The 15,552-nt window shown below is 38.7% G+C and overlaps 1 protein-coding gene across 1 annotated transcript in view; it reads left to right on the plus strand.

Annotated features, from left to right (window-relative positions):
• The window catches only part of GARNL3 (GTPase activating Rap/RanGAP domain like 3), a gene marked incomplete at its 5' end in the record, with an annotated part of 730,206 nt that overhangs the window by 270,421 nt on the left and 444,233 nt on the right, over positions 1-15,552 (plus strand). Inside the window, one exon of the mRNA XM_053695928.1 lies at positions 5,495-5,521. Within this exon, the coding sequence (XP_053551903.1) occupies positions 5,495-5,521 (27 nt within the window). The remainder of the gene's footprint in view (positions 1-5,494; positions 5,522-15,552) is intronic.

Raw genomic sequence — 15,552 nt, forward strand, 5'->3', positions numbered from 1 at the left:
GGCCTCCCACTCACACTGTCACAGCACCCACTGGGCCTCCTACTCACACTGTCACAGCACCCACTGGGTCTCACACTCACACTGTCACAGCATACACTGGGCCTTCCACTCACACTGTCATAGCACCCACTGGGCCTACCACTCACACTGTATCAGCACCCACTAAGCCTCCCACTCACACTGTCACAACACCCACTGGGCTTTACACTCACACTGTCACATCACCCACTGGGCCTCCCACTCACACTGTCACATCACCCACTGGGCTTTACACTCACACTGTCACATCACCCACTGGGCCTCCCACTCACACTGTCACATCACCCACAGGGCCTCACACTCACATTTTCACAGCACCCACTGGGCCTCCCACTCACACAGCACCCACTGGTCCTCCCATTCACACTGTCACAGTACCCACTGGGCCTCCCACTCACACTGTCACAGCACCCACTGGGCCTCCTACTCACACTGTCACAGCACCCATTGGGTCTCACACTCACACTGTTCCTGCACCCACTGGGCCTCCCACTCACACTGTCACAGCACCCACTGGGCCTCCCACTCACACAGCACCCACTGGTCCTCCCATTCACACTGTCACTTCACCCACTGGGCCTCCCACTCACACTGTCACATCACCCACTGGGCCTCCCACTCACACTGTCACAGCACCCACTGGGCCTCACACTGTCACAGCACCCACTGGGCCTCCCACTCACATTCCCACAGCACCCACTGGGCCTCACACTCACACTGTAACAGCACCCACTGGTCCTCCCACTCACACTGTCACAGCACCCACTGGGCCTCTCACTCACACTGTCACAGTACCCATTGGGCATCACACTCCCACTGTCACAGCACGCACTGGGCCTCCCACTGTCACAGCACCCACTGGGCCTCCCTCTCACACTGTCACAGCACCCACTGGGCCTCACACTGATTTGAACAGCCAATAGGATTTCAGTAGCTCTCATCCTATTGGCTGTTTTGAACGGCCAATAGGATTTCAGAAGCTCTCATCCTATTGGCTGATTTGAATTTGAAGAATCAAATCAGCCAATAGGAATGCAAGGTATGCCATTTTGAAATGGCTACCATGCATTCAACTTCAGTGTATGGCAGTGACCATATGAATAGGACGCTCCGCGCAGGATGGGATCCACTTCCAGGATAGCTCTGCTTCGCGCTGCCGGGATGAAGATAGAAGACGTCACCGAGATGGATGAAGGTGTCGCCGCCTGGATGAAGATGGATGTCCGGACTTCAGGACCCGTGAGTAGATTTTATGGGGTTAGAGTTATTTATTTTATTTTTTGGGGGTGTTTTTTTTTTGTAGCTTAGGGATGGGCAGTAACAGAGCTGAATGCCCTTTTAAGGGCAGTGAAAAAGAGCTAAATGCCCTTTTAAGTGCAAAGCACATACAAATGCCCCTTTAGAAAAAATGAGTAGTTTAGGATTTTTTAGACTTAGGTTTTTTTATTTTGGGGGGATGGTTGGGTGGTGGGTTTTACTGTTGGGGTGACTATTTTTTTTTTTTCCAGGTAAAAGAGCTGATTTGTTTAGGCAATGCCCTACAAAAGGCCTTTTTAAGGGCTATTGGTAATTTATTGTAGGCTAGGTGGTGTTTTTATTTTGGGGGGGCTTTTTTATTTTTATAGGGCTATTAGTATAGGTGTAATTGTTTTTATTTTTGATAATTTTGTTTATTATTTTTTGTAAGCTTAGTGTTTTTTATTTTTCGTAATTTAGTATTTATTATTTTTTGCAATTTTAGATTTTTTTATTTTTTTCGTAGTTTTAAGCCCAGGTTTTTTTAAAATGTGTAATTTAGGTTTTTAATTGGAAGTTTTTTTATTTTATTAGAATAGTTATGTTAGGTTAATATATAGTTCAAGTAAATTTTTATTTCACAGGTTTTTAATCATTTAAATATAGTTATATTGTAATTTTAATTTAGTTAGGGAGGTGTTAGGTTTAGGGGTTAATAGTTTAATTTAGTGTTTTGCAATGTGGGGTGCTGGCGGTTTAGGGGTTAATAGGTTTATTTAGTGTAGGTTATCGGGGGCCGGAGGTTTAGGGCTTAATAGGTATATTTAGTAGCAGCGATGTGGGGATACAGAGGTTTAGGGGTTAATAAGTTTATTTAGTAGCGGTGATATGGGGGGCCGGAGGTTTAGGGGTCAATAGGTTTATTTAGTAGCAGCGATGTGGGGGGCCGGAGGTTTAGGGGTTAATAGGTTTATTTAGTATCAGCGATGTGGGGGGCCGAAGGTTTAGAGGTTAATAAGTTTATTTAGTAGCAGCGATGTGGGGGGCCGGAGGTTTAGGGGATAATCATTTAATTTATGTCGGGGAGCGGCAGATTAGGGGTTAATAACTTTATTTAGGTGTCGGCTATGTCAGGAAGCGGCAGATTAGGGGTTAATAACGTTTATTAGTGTCAGCTATGTCGGGAAGCGGCAGATTAGGGGTTAATAACTTTATTTAGGTGTCGGCTATGTCGGGGGCAGCAGATTAGGGGTTAATAACTTTATTACAGTGTCGGCAATGTCGGGGGCGGCAGATTAGGGGTGTTTACACTTGTGGTTTATGTTAGGGTGTTAGGTTTAAACTTAACTTTTTTTCCCCATAGACATCAATGGGGTTGCGTTACAAGGTTTTTCATTCCGCACTTCAGGTGTTAGTTTTTTTTTTTAACACTCTCTCCCCATTGATGTCTATGAGGGAAAGCGTGCACAAGCATGTTAAAGCAGCCCTGGGATTTTGTGCGGTATGGAGCTTAACGCCACCATATCGCATGCACAAGGAGGCTTTTTAGTAACTCGTAATGGCAGCGCTATGGGGGGTGAAATAACGCACACTGTTTAGCGCAAAACTTGTAATCTAGGTGATAATGCGCTAGGGCAATGTATATTTGTGTGATTGTTATAAGCGCTAGGGCAATGTATATTTGTGTGATTGTTATAAGCGCTAGGGCAATGTATATTTGTGTGATTGTTATAAGCGCTAGGGCAATGTATATTTGTGTGATTGTTATAAGCGCTAGGGCAATGTATATTTGTGTGATTGTTATAAGCGCTAGGGCAATGTATATTTGTGTGATTGTTATAAGCACTAGGGCAATGTATATTTGTGTGATTGTTATAAGCGCTAGGGCAATGTATATTTGTGTGATTGTTATAAGCGCTAGGGCAATGTATATTTGTGTGATTGTTATAAGCGCTAGGGCAATGTATATTTGTGTGATTGTTATAAGCACTAGGGCAATGTATATTTGTGTGATTGTTATAAGCGCTAGGGCAATGTATATTTGTGTGATTGTTATAAGCGCTAGGGCAATGTATATTTGTGTGATTGTTATAAGCGCTAGGGCAATGTATATTTGTGTGATTGTTATAAGCGCTAGGGCAATGTATATTTGTGTGATTGTTATAAGCGCTAGGGCAATGTATATTTGTGTGATTGTTATAAGCGCTAGGGCAATGTATATTTGTGTGATTGTTATAAGCGCTAGGGCAATGTATATTTGTGTGATTGTTATAAGCGCTAGGGCAATGTATATTTGTGATTGTTATAAGCTGGTAAGCGCTAGGGCAATGTATATTTGTGTGATTGTTATAAGCACTAGGGCCAATGTATATTTGTGTGATGTAAGCATAGGGCAATGTACTGATTGTTATAAGAGACTAGGGCAATGTATATTTGTTTGTGATTTGTAGTCAAGCGGCTAGGGCAATGTATCATTTGTATGTGATTGTTAAAAGCACATAGGGCAATGTATATTGTGTGTGATTGTTATAAGGCATAGGGCAATGTATATTTGTGTGATTGTTATAAGAGGCACCAGGGCAATGTATATTTGTGTGTTGTATAAAGCACTAGGCAATGTATATTTGTGTGATTGTTATAAGCGCTAGGGCATTTGTATATTTTGTGTGATTGTTATAAGCGCTAGGCAATGTATATTTGTGTGATTGTTATAAGCACTAGGGCAATGTATATTTGTGTGATTGTTATAAGGCACTAGGGCAATGTATATTTGTGTGATTATAAGCGCTAGGGCAATGTATATTTGTGTGATTGTTATAAGCGCTAGGGCAATGTATATTTGTGTGATTGTTATAAGCGCTAGGGCAATGTATATTTGTGTGATTGTTATAAGCGCTAGGGCAATGTATATTTGTGTGATTGTTATAAGCGCTAGGGCAATGTATATTTGTGTGATTGTTATAAGCGCTAGGGCAATGTATATTTGTGTGATTGTTATAAGCGCTAGGGCAATGTATATTTGTGTGATTGTTATAAGCGCTAGGGCAATGTATATTTGTGTGATTGTTATAAGCGCTAGGGCAATGTATATTTGTGTGATTGTTATAAGCGCTAGGGCAATGTATATTTGTGTGATTGTTATAAGCGCTAGGGCAATGTATATTTGTGTGATTGTTATAAGCGCTAGGGCAATGTATATTTGTGTGATTGTTATAAGCGCTAGGGCAATGTATATTTGTGTGATTGTTATAAGCGCTAGGGCAATGTATATTTGTGTGATTGTTATAAGCGCTAGGGCAATGTATATTTGTGTGATTGTTATAAGCGCTAGGGCAATGTATATTTGTGTGATTGTTATAAGCGCTAGGGCAATGTATATTTGTGTGATTGTTATAAGCGCTAGGGCAATGTATATTTGTGTGATTGTTATAAGCGCTAGGGCAATGTATATTTGTGTGATTGTTATAAGCGCTAGGGCAATGTATATTTGTGTGATTGTTATAAGCGCTAGGGCAATGTATATTTGTGTGATTGTTATAAGCGCTAGGGCAATGTATATTTGTGTGATTGTTATAAGCGCTAGGGCAATGTATATTTGTGTGATTGTTATAAGCGCTAGGGCAATGTATATTTGTGTGATTGTTATAAGCGCTAGGGCAATGTATATTTGTGTGATTGTTATAAGCGCTAGGGCAATGTATATTTGTGTGATTGTTATAAGCGCTAGGGCAATGTATATTTGTGTGATTGTTATAAGCGCTAGGGCAATGTATATTTGTGTGATTGTTATAAGCGCTAGGGCAATGTATATTTGTGTGATTGTTATAAGCACTAGGGCAATGTATATTTGTGTGATTGTTATAAGCACTAGGGCAATGTATATTTGTGTGATTGTTATAAGCGCTAGGGCAATGTATATTTGTGTGATTGTTATAAGCGCTAGGGCAATGTATATTTGTGTGATTGTTATAAGCGCTAGGGCAATGTATATTTGTGTGATTGTTATAAGCACTAGGGCAATGTATATTTGTGTGATTGTTATAAGCGCAAGTGCAGGTCAGTGCAGCTAAAGTGACGTACGCCGCAGTGCACTGCTGTAGTAGTAGTACAGATAAACACCGTACGTTTGTCTAATATATAATAATTACCTAGTTGTAACAGATGAATAAAGTCTGTAGCTCCCTGTACTGCTAACGCTTGTGTTTTATTCCAACAACAGGATCTACTGGTGTTAGAAGAACAAGAGGTAAGTGCTATTGACGTTACACTCACCATTTATCCTCAATGCATGAGATAACACAGGAATATAGATATTTACATGTAAAGGATTTTCCATTGTTTACAACATGCTACACAGTGACTGCTTAGCTCAGAGCACAGGCTCAGTTGCATGTGTCCTTAAGTCCCACAAGGCTTGAAACTTCTTTGTAAACAGTGATATAAACAGTGTAATGTCCCACAGTCTAAGTTTAAAGGGACAGTACAGTCAAAATAATAACTTCCATGAGTCAGATACAGTGAGCAATCTCACATTTACTTCTTTTATCAACTTCACATTGTTCTTTTTGTATCCTTTGGTAAAAGTGCATATCTAGGTATGCTCTGGAGCAGCAATACACTATTGTTTGGTGCCTACACACGTGTCTCTCGTCATTGGCTTAGCTATCTTTCAGTAGTGCACGTCTGCTCCTGAACCTACCTAAGTATGCTCTTTAACAAATGATACCAATAAAAACTAAATACGTTTGAGAAAATAATGTTCCATCTCATACATGAAAGTTTGAATTTGCCTTTTGTGCCCCTTATAGAGCAATGCAGGAAAGTGAGTGACAGTTCACGTGGGAAATTATAATATTAGCAAGTGACATTGTCAGTTTTGACCAGAAGGCAGCTGTGCCGAGCTAAGCACTATGGCCTAGACTACAAGTGGAGCGGTATTTTTCGCTATAGCGAAAATTCTACTAGGATTTTCATGTTTGCAAAAATAGAAAAGGCAGCACCAGCATTAAACTTAAAAAAAAAATCCTTTATTTTTCTTAGAGGCTAGACAAATGTGACACAGAATGAACGTCTGGCGCGTTTCACGCCCCCTAGTGGCGTTCATTCTGTGTCACATTTGTCTAGCCTCTAAGAAAAATAAAGGATTTTTTTTTTAAGTTTAATGCTGGTGCTGCCTTTACTATTTTTGTATTGCTGGTTGTGGCAATCGATTTGTTGCCCTTTTAGGCATTGCACCCAGTCACCGCATGCTTTACTTGCCCACTATGCCGATACCACGGCGGCGTCCGTGACGTCATCATCCTGAGCCACAGTCCGGGCCGGCCTGAGAGTTTGGAGCGGCTGCTTGCCTTTTACCTGCATCGGATTTTCATGTTTGCTCTGGGCGGGTTGCGCTGGTATTACAAGTTGTAAGTAAACATTTTTTTCGCCAGCGGTAACCAGACTTGCACAAAAAGTTGAAATTCGAAAATTGCGATCGCGTTCACGCATTCCCCCATATAAGTCAATGGAGAAAAAAGTTGAAAGAAACACCTCACTCGCGCGCAAACACCATAACATATTCTCAATAGCGTTAACTTGACATGAAATTATAATTATTTCATTTTCCAATGTTCTCTATGAAACAGAATATGTTCTATTTATTCAGAAATAAGTATATATACATATATCTGATGGTTTTTAAACAGATATATAATGTATACCTATATATATATATATAGAGAGAGAGAGATAGATGATTATATAGGTATAGATATATACAGATATATATATATATATAGGAATATCTATTTAGAAATACATAGAACATATTCTGCTATGTACAGAACATTAGAATGTGACCTATTAACAGTAAAAATATAGTTAACACCTTTATTAAATATGAATATTGCATAAATATACTTTTTTGTGTTTTCATCTACTTTACAGCAAAAGGCACTATATATATAGTATATCTGTGTTTACATGTATAATAATGTGTTAATGTGTATATATGTCTGTCAATACATATATATACATATACATACATTTATCTATACATATACATACATTTATCTATACATATACATACATTTATATATACATATACATACATTTATATATACATATACATACATTTATATATACATATACATACATTTATATATACATATACATACATTTATATATACATATACATACATTTATATATACATATACATACATTTATATATACATATACATACATTTATATATACATATACATACATTTATATATACATATACATACATTTATATATACATATACATACATTTATCTATACATATACATACATTTATCTATACATATACATACATTTATATATACATATACATACATTTATATATACATATACATACATTTATATATACATATACATACATTTATATATACATATACATACATTTATATATACATATACATACATTTATATATACATATACATACATTTATATATACATATACATACATTTATCTATACATATACATACATTTATATATACATATACATACATTTATATATACATATACATACATTTATATATACATATACATACATTTATATATACATATACATACATTTATCTATACATATACATACATTTATATATACATATACATACATTTATATATACATATACATACATTTATATATACATATACATACATTTATATATACATATACATACATTTATATATACATATACATACATTTATATATACATATACATACATTTATCTATACATATACATACATTTATATATACATATACATACATTTATATATACATATACATACATTTATATATACATATACATACATTTATATATACATATACATACATTTATATATACATATACATACATTTATATATACATATACATACATTTATATATACATATACATACATTTATATATACATATACATACATTTATATATACATATACATACATTTATATATATCTATACATACATATATAAATCAAGGTTGCACTAGCCAAATTGCGATTTTGCTTAACTTGTAATATCAGAGGAGCGCAAATGCTCGTGAAAACCCTCGCCAAATTGTTTGTGCTCCACTTGTAATCTAGCCCAATATAAAAAGGACTGCTCCTTATTTTAAAAGAAATATAGAGATAATTATTAAAAGCATCACTAAAGTCACAATGAAACATTGATTCAGACAAAGTATGGACTTTTTCTAAAATGATTTGCTTTGTTTCTCGTTTGTATCCTTTGTTAAAAAGCATACTTATGTAAGTTTAGGGGTGTGCATGCAGCAGCGTTTAAAAAACTGTATAATACTTTGCTAAAGACACATGCACGCTCTTAAGCGCTTGTGAGACTACCTGGGTTTACTGTTCAACAAAGGATATCTAGAGGATAAAGCAAATTTGTTCATACTGTAGATGTTTAAATAAGCATTTCTTTATGGTGTGCTTTTATCTGCTGTTGCTTTAGTGGTACCTTTATGACTGACAATGCATAAACATGATGTTTTCTTTCCTAAGATATGGTGAGTCCACGGAATCATCAATTACTAGTGGGAATATCACTCCTGGCCAGCAGGAGGAGGCAAAGAGCACTACAGCAAAGCTGCTATATATGTAACTTCCCTTACCCATAACCCCCAGTCATTCTCTTTGGCTCTAGTCCAAGGAGGAGGTGAAGAAATTAGGGCCTAGATTTGGAGTTTGGCGTTAGCCGTGAAAACCAGCGTTAGAGGCTCCTAACGCTGGTTTTGGCCGCCCGCCGGTATTTGGAGTCAGTGATTAAAGGGTCTAACGCTCACTTTTCAGCCGCGACTTTTCCATACCGCAGATCCCCTTACGTCAATTGCGTATCCTATCTTTTCAATGGGATCTTCCTAACGCCAGTATTTAGAGTCGTTTCTGAAGTGAGCGTTAGAGCTCTAACGACAAAACTCCAGCCGCAGAAAAAAAGCAGGAGTTAAGAGCTTTCTGTGCTAACGCCGGTTCATAAAGCTCTTAACTACTGTACCCTAAAGTACACTAACACCCATAAACTACCTATGTACCCCTAAACCGAGGTCCCCCCACATCGCCGCAACTCGATTAAATTTTTTTAACCCCTAATCTGCCGACCGCCACCTACGTTATACTTATGTACCCCTAATCTGCTGCCCCTAACACCGCCGACCCCTGTATTATATTTATTAACCCCTAACCTGCCCCCCTCAACGTCGCCGCCAGCTACTTACAATAATTAACCCCTAATCTGCCGACCGCAAAGCGCCGCCACCTACGTTATCCTTATGTACCCCTAATCTGCTGCCCCTAACACCGCCGACCCCTGTATTATATTTATTAACCCCTAATCTGCCCCCCACAACGTCGCCTCCACCTGCCTACACTTATTAACCCCTAATCTGCCGACCGGACCTGAGCGCTACTATAATAAAGTTATTAACCCCTAATCCGCCTCACTAACCCTATAATAAATAGTATTAACCCCTAATCTGCCCTCCCTAACATCGCCGACACCTAACTTCAATTATTAACCCCTAATCTGCCGACCGGAGCTCACCGCTATTCTAATAAATGTATTAACCCCTAAAGCTAAGTCTAACCCTAACACTAACACCCCCCTAAATTAAATATAATTTTAATCTAACGAAATTAATTAACTCTTATTAAATAAATTATTCCTATTTAAAGCTAAATACTTACCTGTAAAAAAAATTCCTAATATAGCTACAATATAAATTATAATTATATTATAGCTATTTTAGGATTAATATTTATTTTACAGGCAACTTGGTAATTATTTTAACCAGGTACAATAGCTATTAAATAGTTAAGAACTATTTAATAGTTACCTAGTTAAAATAATAACAAAATTACCTGTAAAATAAGTCCTAACCTAAGTTATAATTAAACCTAACACTACCCTATCAATAAATTAATTAAATAAAATACCTACAATTACCTACAATAAAACCTAACACTACACTATCAATAAATAAATTAAATACAATTTCTACAAATAACTACAATGAAATAAACTAACTAAAGTACATAAAATAAAAAAGAACTAAGTTACAAAAAATAAAAAAATATTTACAAACATAAGAAAAATATTACAACAATTTTAAACTAATTACACCTACTCTAAGCCCCCTAATAAAATAACAAAGACCCCCAAAATAAAAAAATGCCCTACCCTATTCAAAATTAATAAATTTAAAAGCTCTTTTACCTTACCAGCCCTGAACAGGGCCCTTTGCGGGGCATGCCCCAAGAAAATCAGCTCTTTTGCCTGTAAAAAAAAACATACAATACCCCCCCCCTAACATTACAACCCACCACCCACATACCCCTAATCTAACCCAAACCCCCCCTTAAATAAAACTAACACTAAGCCCCTGAAGATCTTCCTACCTTGTCTTCACCTCACCGGGTATCACCGATCGGTCCTGGCTCCGATATCTTCATCCCACCCATGCGGGGGCTAGACATCCACTGAAGAAGTCCAGAAGAGGGTCCAAAGTCTTCCTCCTATCCGGCAAGAAGAGGACATCCGGACCGGCAAACATCTTCATCCAAGCGGCATCTTCGATCTTCTTCCATCTGGTGCGGAGCGGGTCCATGTTGAAGCAGCCGACGCGGATCCATCCTCTTCTTCCGGCGTCTCCCGACGAATGACGGTTCCTTTAAGGGACGTCATCCAAGATGGCGTCCCTCGAATTCCGATTGGCTGATAGGATTCTATCAGCCAATCGGAATTAAGGTAGGAATATTCTGATTGGCTGATGGAATCAGCCAATCAGAATCAAGTTCAATCCGATTGGCTGATCCAATCAGCCAATCAGATTGAGCTCGCATTCTATTGGCTGATCGGAACAGCCAATAGAATGCGAGCTCAATCTGATTGGCTGATCGAATCCTATCAGCCAATCGGAATTCGAGGGACGCCATCTTGGATGACGTCCCTTAAAGGAACCGTCATTCGTCGGGAGACGCCGGAAGAAGAGGATGGATCCGCGTCGGCTGCTTCAACATGGACCCGCTCCGCACCAGATGAAAGAAGATCGAAGATGCCGCTTGGATGAAGATGTTTGCCGGTCCGGATGTCCTCTTCTTGCCAGATAGGAGGAAGACTTTGGACCCTCTTCTGGACTTCTTCAGTGGATGTCTAGCCCCCGCTTGGGTTGGATGAAGATATCGGAGCCAGGACCGATCGGTGATACCCGGTGAGGTGAAGACAAGGTAGGGAGATCTTCAGGGGCTTAGTGTTAGGTTTATTTAAGGGGGGTTTGGGTTAGATTAGGGGTATGTGGGTGGTGGGTTGTAATGTTGGGGGGGGTATTGTATGTTTTTTTTTACAGGCAAAAGAGCTGATTTTCTTGGGGCATGCCCCGCAAAGGGCCCTGTTCAGGGCTGGTAAGGTAAAAGAGCTTTTAAATTTATTAATTTAGAATAGGGTAGGGCATTTTTTTATTTTGGGGGTCTTTGTTATTTTATTAGGGGGCTTAGAGTAGGTGTAATTAGTTTAAAATTGTTGTAATATTTTTCTTCTGTTTGTAAATATTTTTTTATTTTTTGTAACTTAGTTCTTTTTTATTTTTTGTACTTTAGTTAGTTTATGTAATTGTAGTTATTTGTAGAAATTGTATTTAATTTATTTATTGATAGTGTAGTGTTAGGTTTTATTGTAGGTAATTGTAGGTATTTTATTTAATTAATTTATTGATAGGGTAGTGTTAGGTTTAATTATAACTTAGGTTAGGACTTATTTTACAGGTAATTTTGTTATTATTTTAACTAGGTAACTATTAAATAGTTCTTAACTATTTAATAGCTATTGTACCTGGTTAAAATAATTAACAAGTTGCCTGTAAAATAAATATTAATCCTAAAATAGCTACAATGTAATTATAATTTATATTGTAGCTATATTAGGATTTATTTTACAGGTAATTATTTACCTTTAAATATGAATAATTTATTTAATAAGAGTTAATTAATTTCGTTAGATTAAAATTATATTTAATTTAGGGGGGTGTTAGTGTTAGGGTTAGACTTAGCTTTAGGGGTTAATACATTTATTAGAATAGCGGTGAGCTCCGGTCGTCAGATTAGGGGTTAATAATTGAAGTTAGGTGTCGGCGATGTTAGGGAGGGCAGATTAGGGGTTAATACTATTTATGATAGGGTTAGTGAGGCGGATTAGGGGTTAATAACTTTATTATAGTAGCGCTCAGGTCCGCTCGGCAGATTAGGGGTTAATAAGTGTAGGCAGGTGGAGGCGACGTTGAGGGGGGCAGATTAGGGGTTAATAAATATAATATAGGGGTCGGCGGTGTTAGGGGCAGCAGATTAGGGGTACATAAGGATAACGTAGGTGGCGGCGCTTTGCGGTCGGCAGATTAGGGGTTAATTATTGTAAGTAGCTGGCGGCGACGTTGTGGGGGGCAGGTTAGGGGTTAATAAATATAATATAGGGGTCGGCGGTGTTAGGGGCAGCAGATTAGGGGTACATAGGGATAATGTAAGTTGCGGCGGTTTACGGAGCGGCAGATTAGGGGTTAATAATAATATGCAGGGGTCAGCGATAGCGGGGGCGGCAGATTAGGGGTTAATAAGTGTAAGGTTAGGGGTGTTTAGACTCGGGGTACATGTTAGAGTGTTAGGTGCAGACGTAGGAAGTGTTTCCCCATAGGAAACAATGGGGCTGCGTTAGGAGCTGAACGCGGCTTTTTTGCAGGTGTTAGGTTTTTTTTCAGCTCAAACAGCCCCATTGTTTCCTATGGGAGAATCGTGCACGAGCACGTTTTTGAGGCTGGCCGCGTCCGTAAGCAACTCTGGTATCGAGAGTTGCATTTGCGGTAAAAATGCTCTACGCTCCTTTTTTGGAGCCTAACGCAGCATTTTTTGGGACTCTCGATACCAGAGTTAATTTTATGGTGCAGCCAGAAAAAAACACGCATAGCGTTAACAGCCCATCTACCGCCAAACTCCAAATCTAGGCCTAGGTGTCCTGATTAAGATTCTTCTATCAAGATTTTTTTATTTTGAATTCTGGGCAAGATTGCTCTGATCTTCCATCACAATTTGGGTCTAGCTGTACTCCATGTAGTCTCTTCAGCAGGGCTGTGGTGACTTTAAAACAGTTAGGAGCTTGTAAAGGGGGCTTTGCTGCATTTTTCTAACATATTGCTGCCCTGGTATAGAAAGCCTGAGTAAGCTTACTCTGTCTTTCTTTTTACACAGGTTTCTGTGAGGAGCGGCATCCTCTCATACTTTGTGAGTCGTCTGCCGGACGGCTGGAATGCAGGTAAGTGCCTTTTGTTCTTCTGGGGCTGAGGGACTTGCACTAAAAAGGTTAAGAACCTCTCTGCAACGTTACGTGGGACATATATATCCTGTGTTAAGGATATGTTTGGCAAGATGCAGGCACTTTATGGTGGCAGGAGACTACGGCCTCTATATATCAAGCTGTCAACCGCAAATACGCTGGAATTCCGCAGTGTATTTGTGGCGAGCCTGATTCGCCGTAGTTATCAAACCCTACAGACCAGCAAAAGTAGAATTTAGTGACGTAACATACGATCCGCCGGACTCAGTCCAACACAGATCGATGTTTACGTCACTCCAGATGTTCCGAACGCAAGTTCGGCACAATCTGACTACTTTTGGAAGTTATCAAAGAACTACCAGGTACGCTCCCATTTTTCCGGCCCAGCATACCTGGTTTTCAATCCGCCGCCCTGGAGGCAGCGGATGTCATAAGAATCAATGGGAGTCTGACAGCAGGGAAAGTTCATGTTCGCTGCTGCCTGATATCCCATTGATTCCTATGGGAATGTCTACACCTAACACCCAAACATGTACCCAGAGTCTAAACACCCCTAATCTGCCCCCCCCACACTGCTGCCTCCTACATTATACTTATTAACCCCTAAACCTCCGCTCCTGGACCCCGCCACCACTCAATAAATTGATTAACCCCTAAACTGCCACTCCCGGAGCCCACCGCCACCTACATTATATTTATTAACCCCTAATCTGCCCCCCCTACACCGCCGCCACTATAATAAACATAATAACCCCTAAACCTAAGTCTAACCCTAATCCCATCACCCCGCTAATTTAAATATAATTTAAATAACTCTAAATAAATATTACTATAATTAAATAAATTATTCCTATTTAAAACTAAATACTTACCTGTAAAATAAACCCTAAGATAGCTACAATATAACTAATAGTTACATTGTAGCTATTTTAGGATTTATTTTTATTTTACAGGCAACTTTGTATTTATTTTAACTAGGAAGAATAGTTATTAAATAGTCATTAACTATTTAATAGCTACCTAGTTAAAATAAATACAAATTTACCTGTAAAATAAAACCTAACCTAAGTTACAATTACACCTAACACTACACTATCATTAAAATAATTAAAATAAAATTAACTACAATTAAATAAAACTAATTACAATTAAATAAAATTAACTAAAGTACAAAAAAACACACTAAATTACAGAAAATAAAAAATAACTACAAGAATTTTAAACTAATTACACCTAATCTAATCCCCCTAATAAAATAAAAAAGCCCCCCAAAATAATAAAAATCCCTACCCTATACTAAATTACAAATAGCCCTTAAAAGGGCCTTTTGCGGGGTATTGCCCCAAAATAATCAGCTCTATTACCTGTAAAAAAAAGTACAATACCCCCCCAACATTAAAACCCACCACCCACACACCCAAGCCTACTCTAAAACCCACCCAATCCCCCCTTAATAAAACCTAACACTAACCCCTTGAAGATCACCCTACCTTGAGCCGTCTTCACCCAGCCGGGCACAAGTGGACCTCCAGAGGGGCAGAATTCTTCATCCGATCCGGGCAGAAGAGGACCTCCAGACAGGCAGAAGCCTTATTCCAGGCGGCATCTTCTATCTTCATCCATCCAGAGCGGAGCGGGTCCATCTTCAAGCCAGCCGACGCGGATCATCCTCTTCTTCCGACGACTTCCGACGAATGAAGGTTCCTTTAAATGACGTAATCCAAGATGGCGTGCCTTGAATTCCGATTGGCTGATAGGATTCTATCAGCCAATCGGAATTAAGGTAGGAAAAATCCTATTGGCTGATGCAATCAGCCAATAGAATTGAGCTTGCATTCTATTGGCTGTTCCAATCAGCCAATAGAATGTGAGCTCAATCCTATTGGCTGATTGGATCAGCCAATAGGATTGAACTTCAATCCTATTGGCTGATTGCAT

Source organism: Bombina bombina, chromosome 12 (assembly GCF_027579735.1).
Source record: "Bombina bombina isolate aBomBom1 chromosome 12, aBomBom1.pri, whole genome shotgun sequence".
NCBI lineage: Eukaryota > Metazoa > Chordata > Amphibia > Anura > Bombinatoridae > Bombina > Bombina bombina.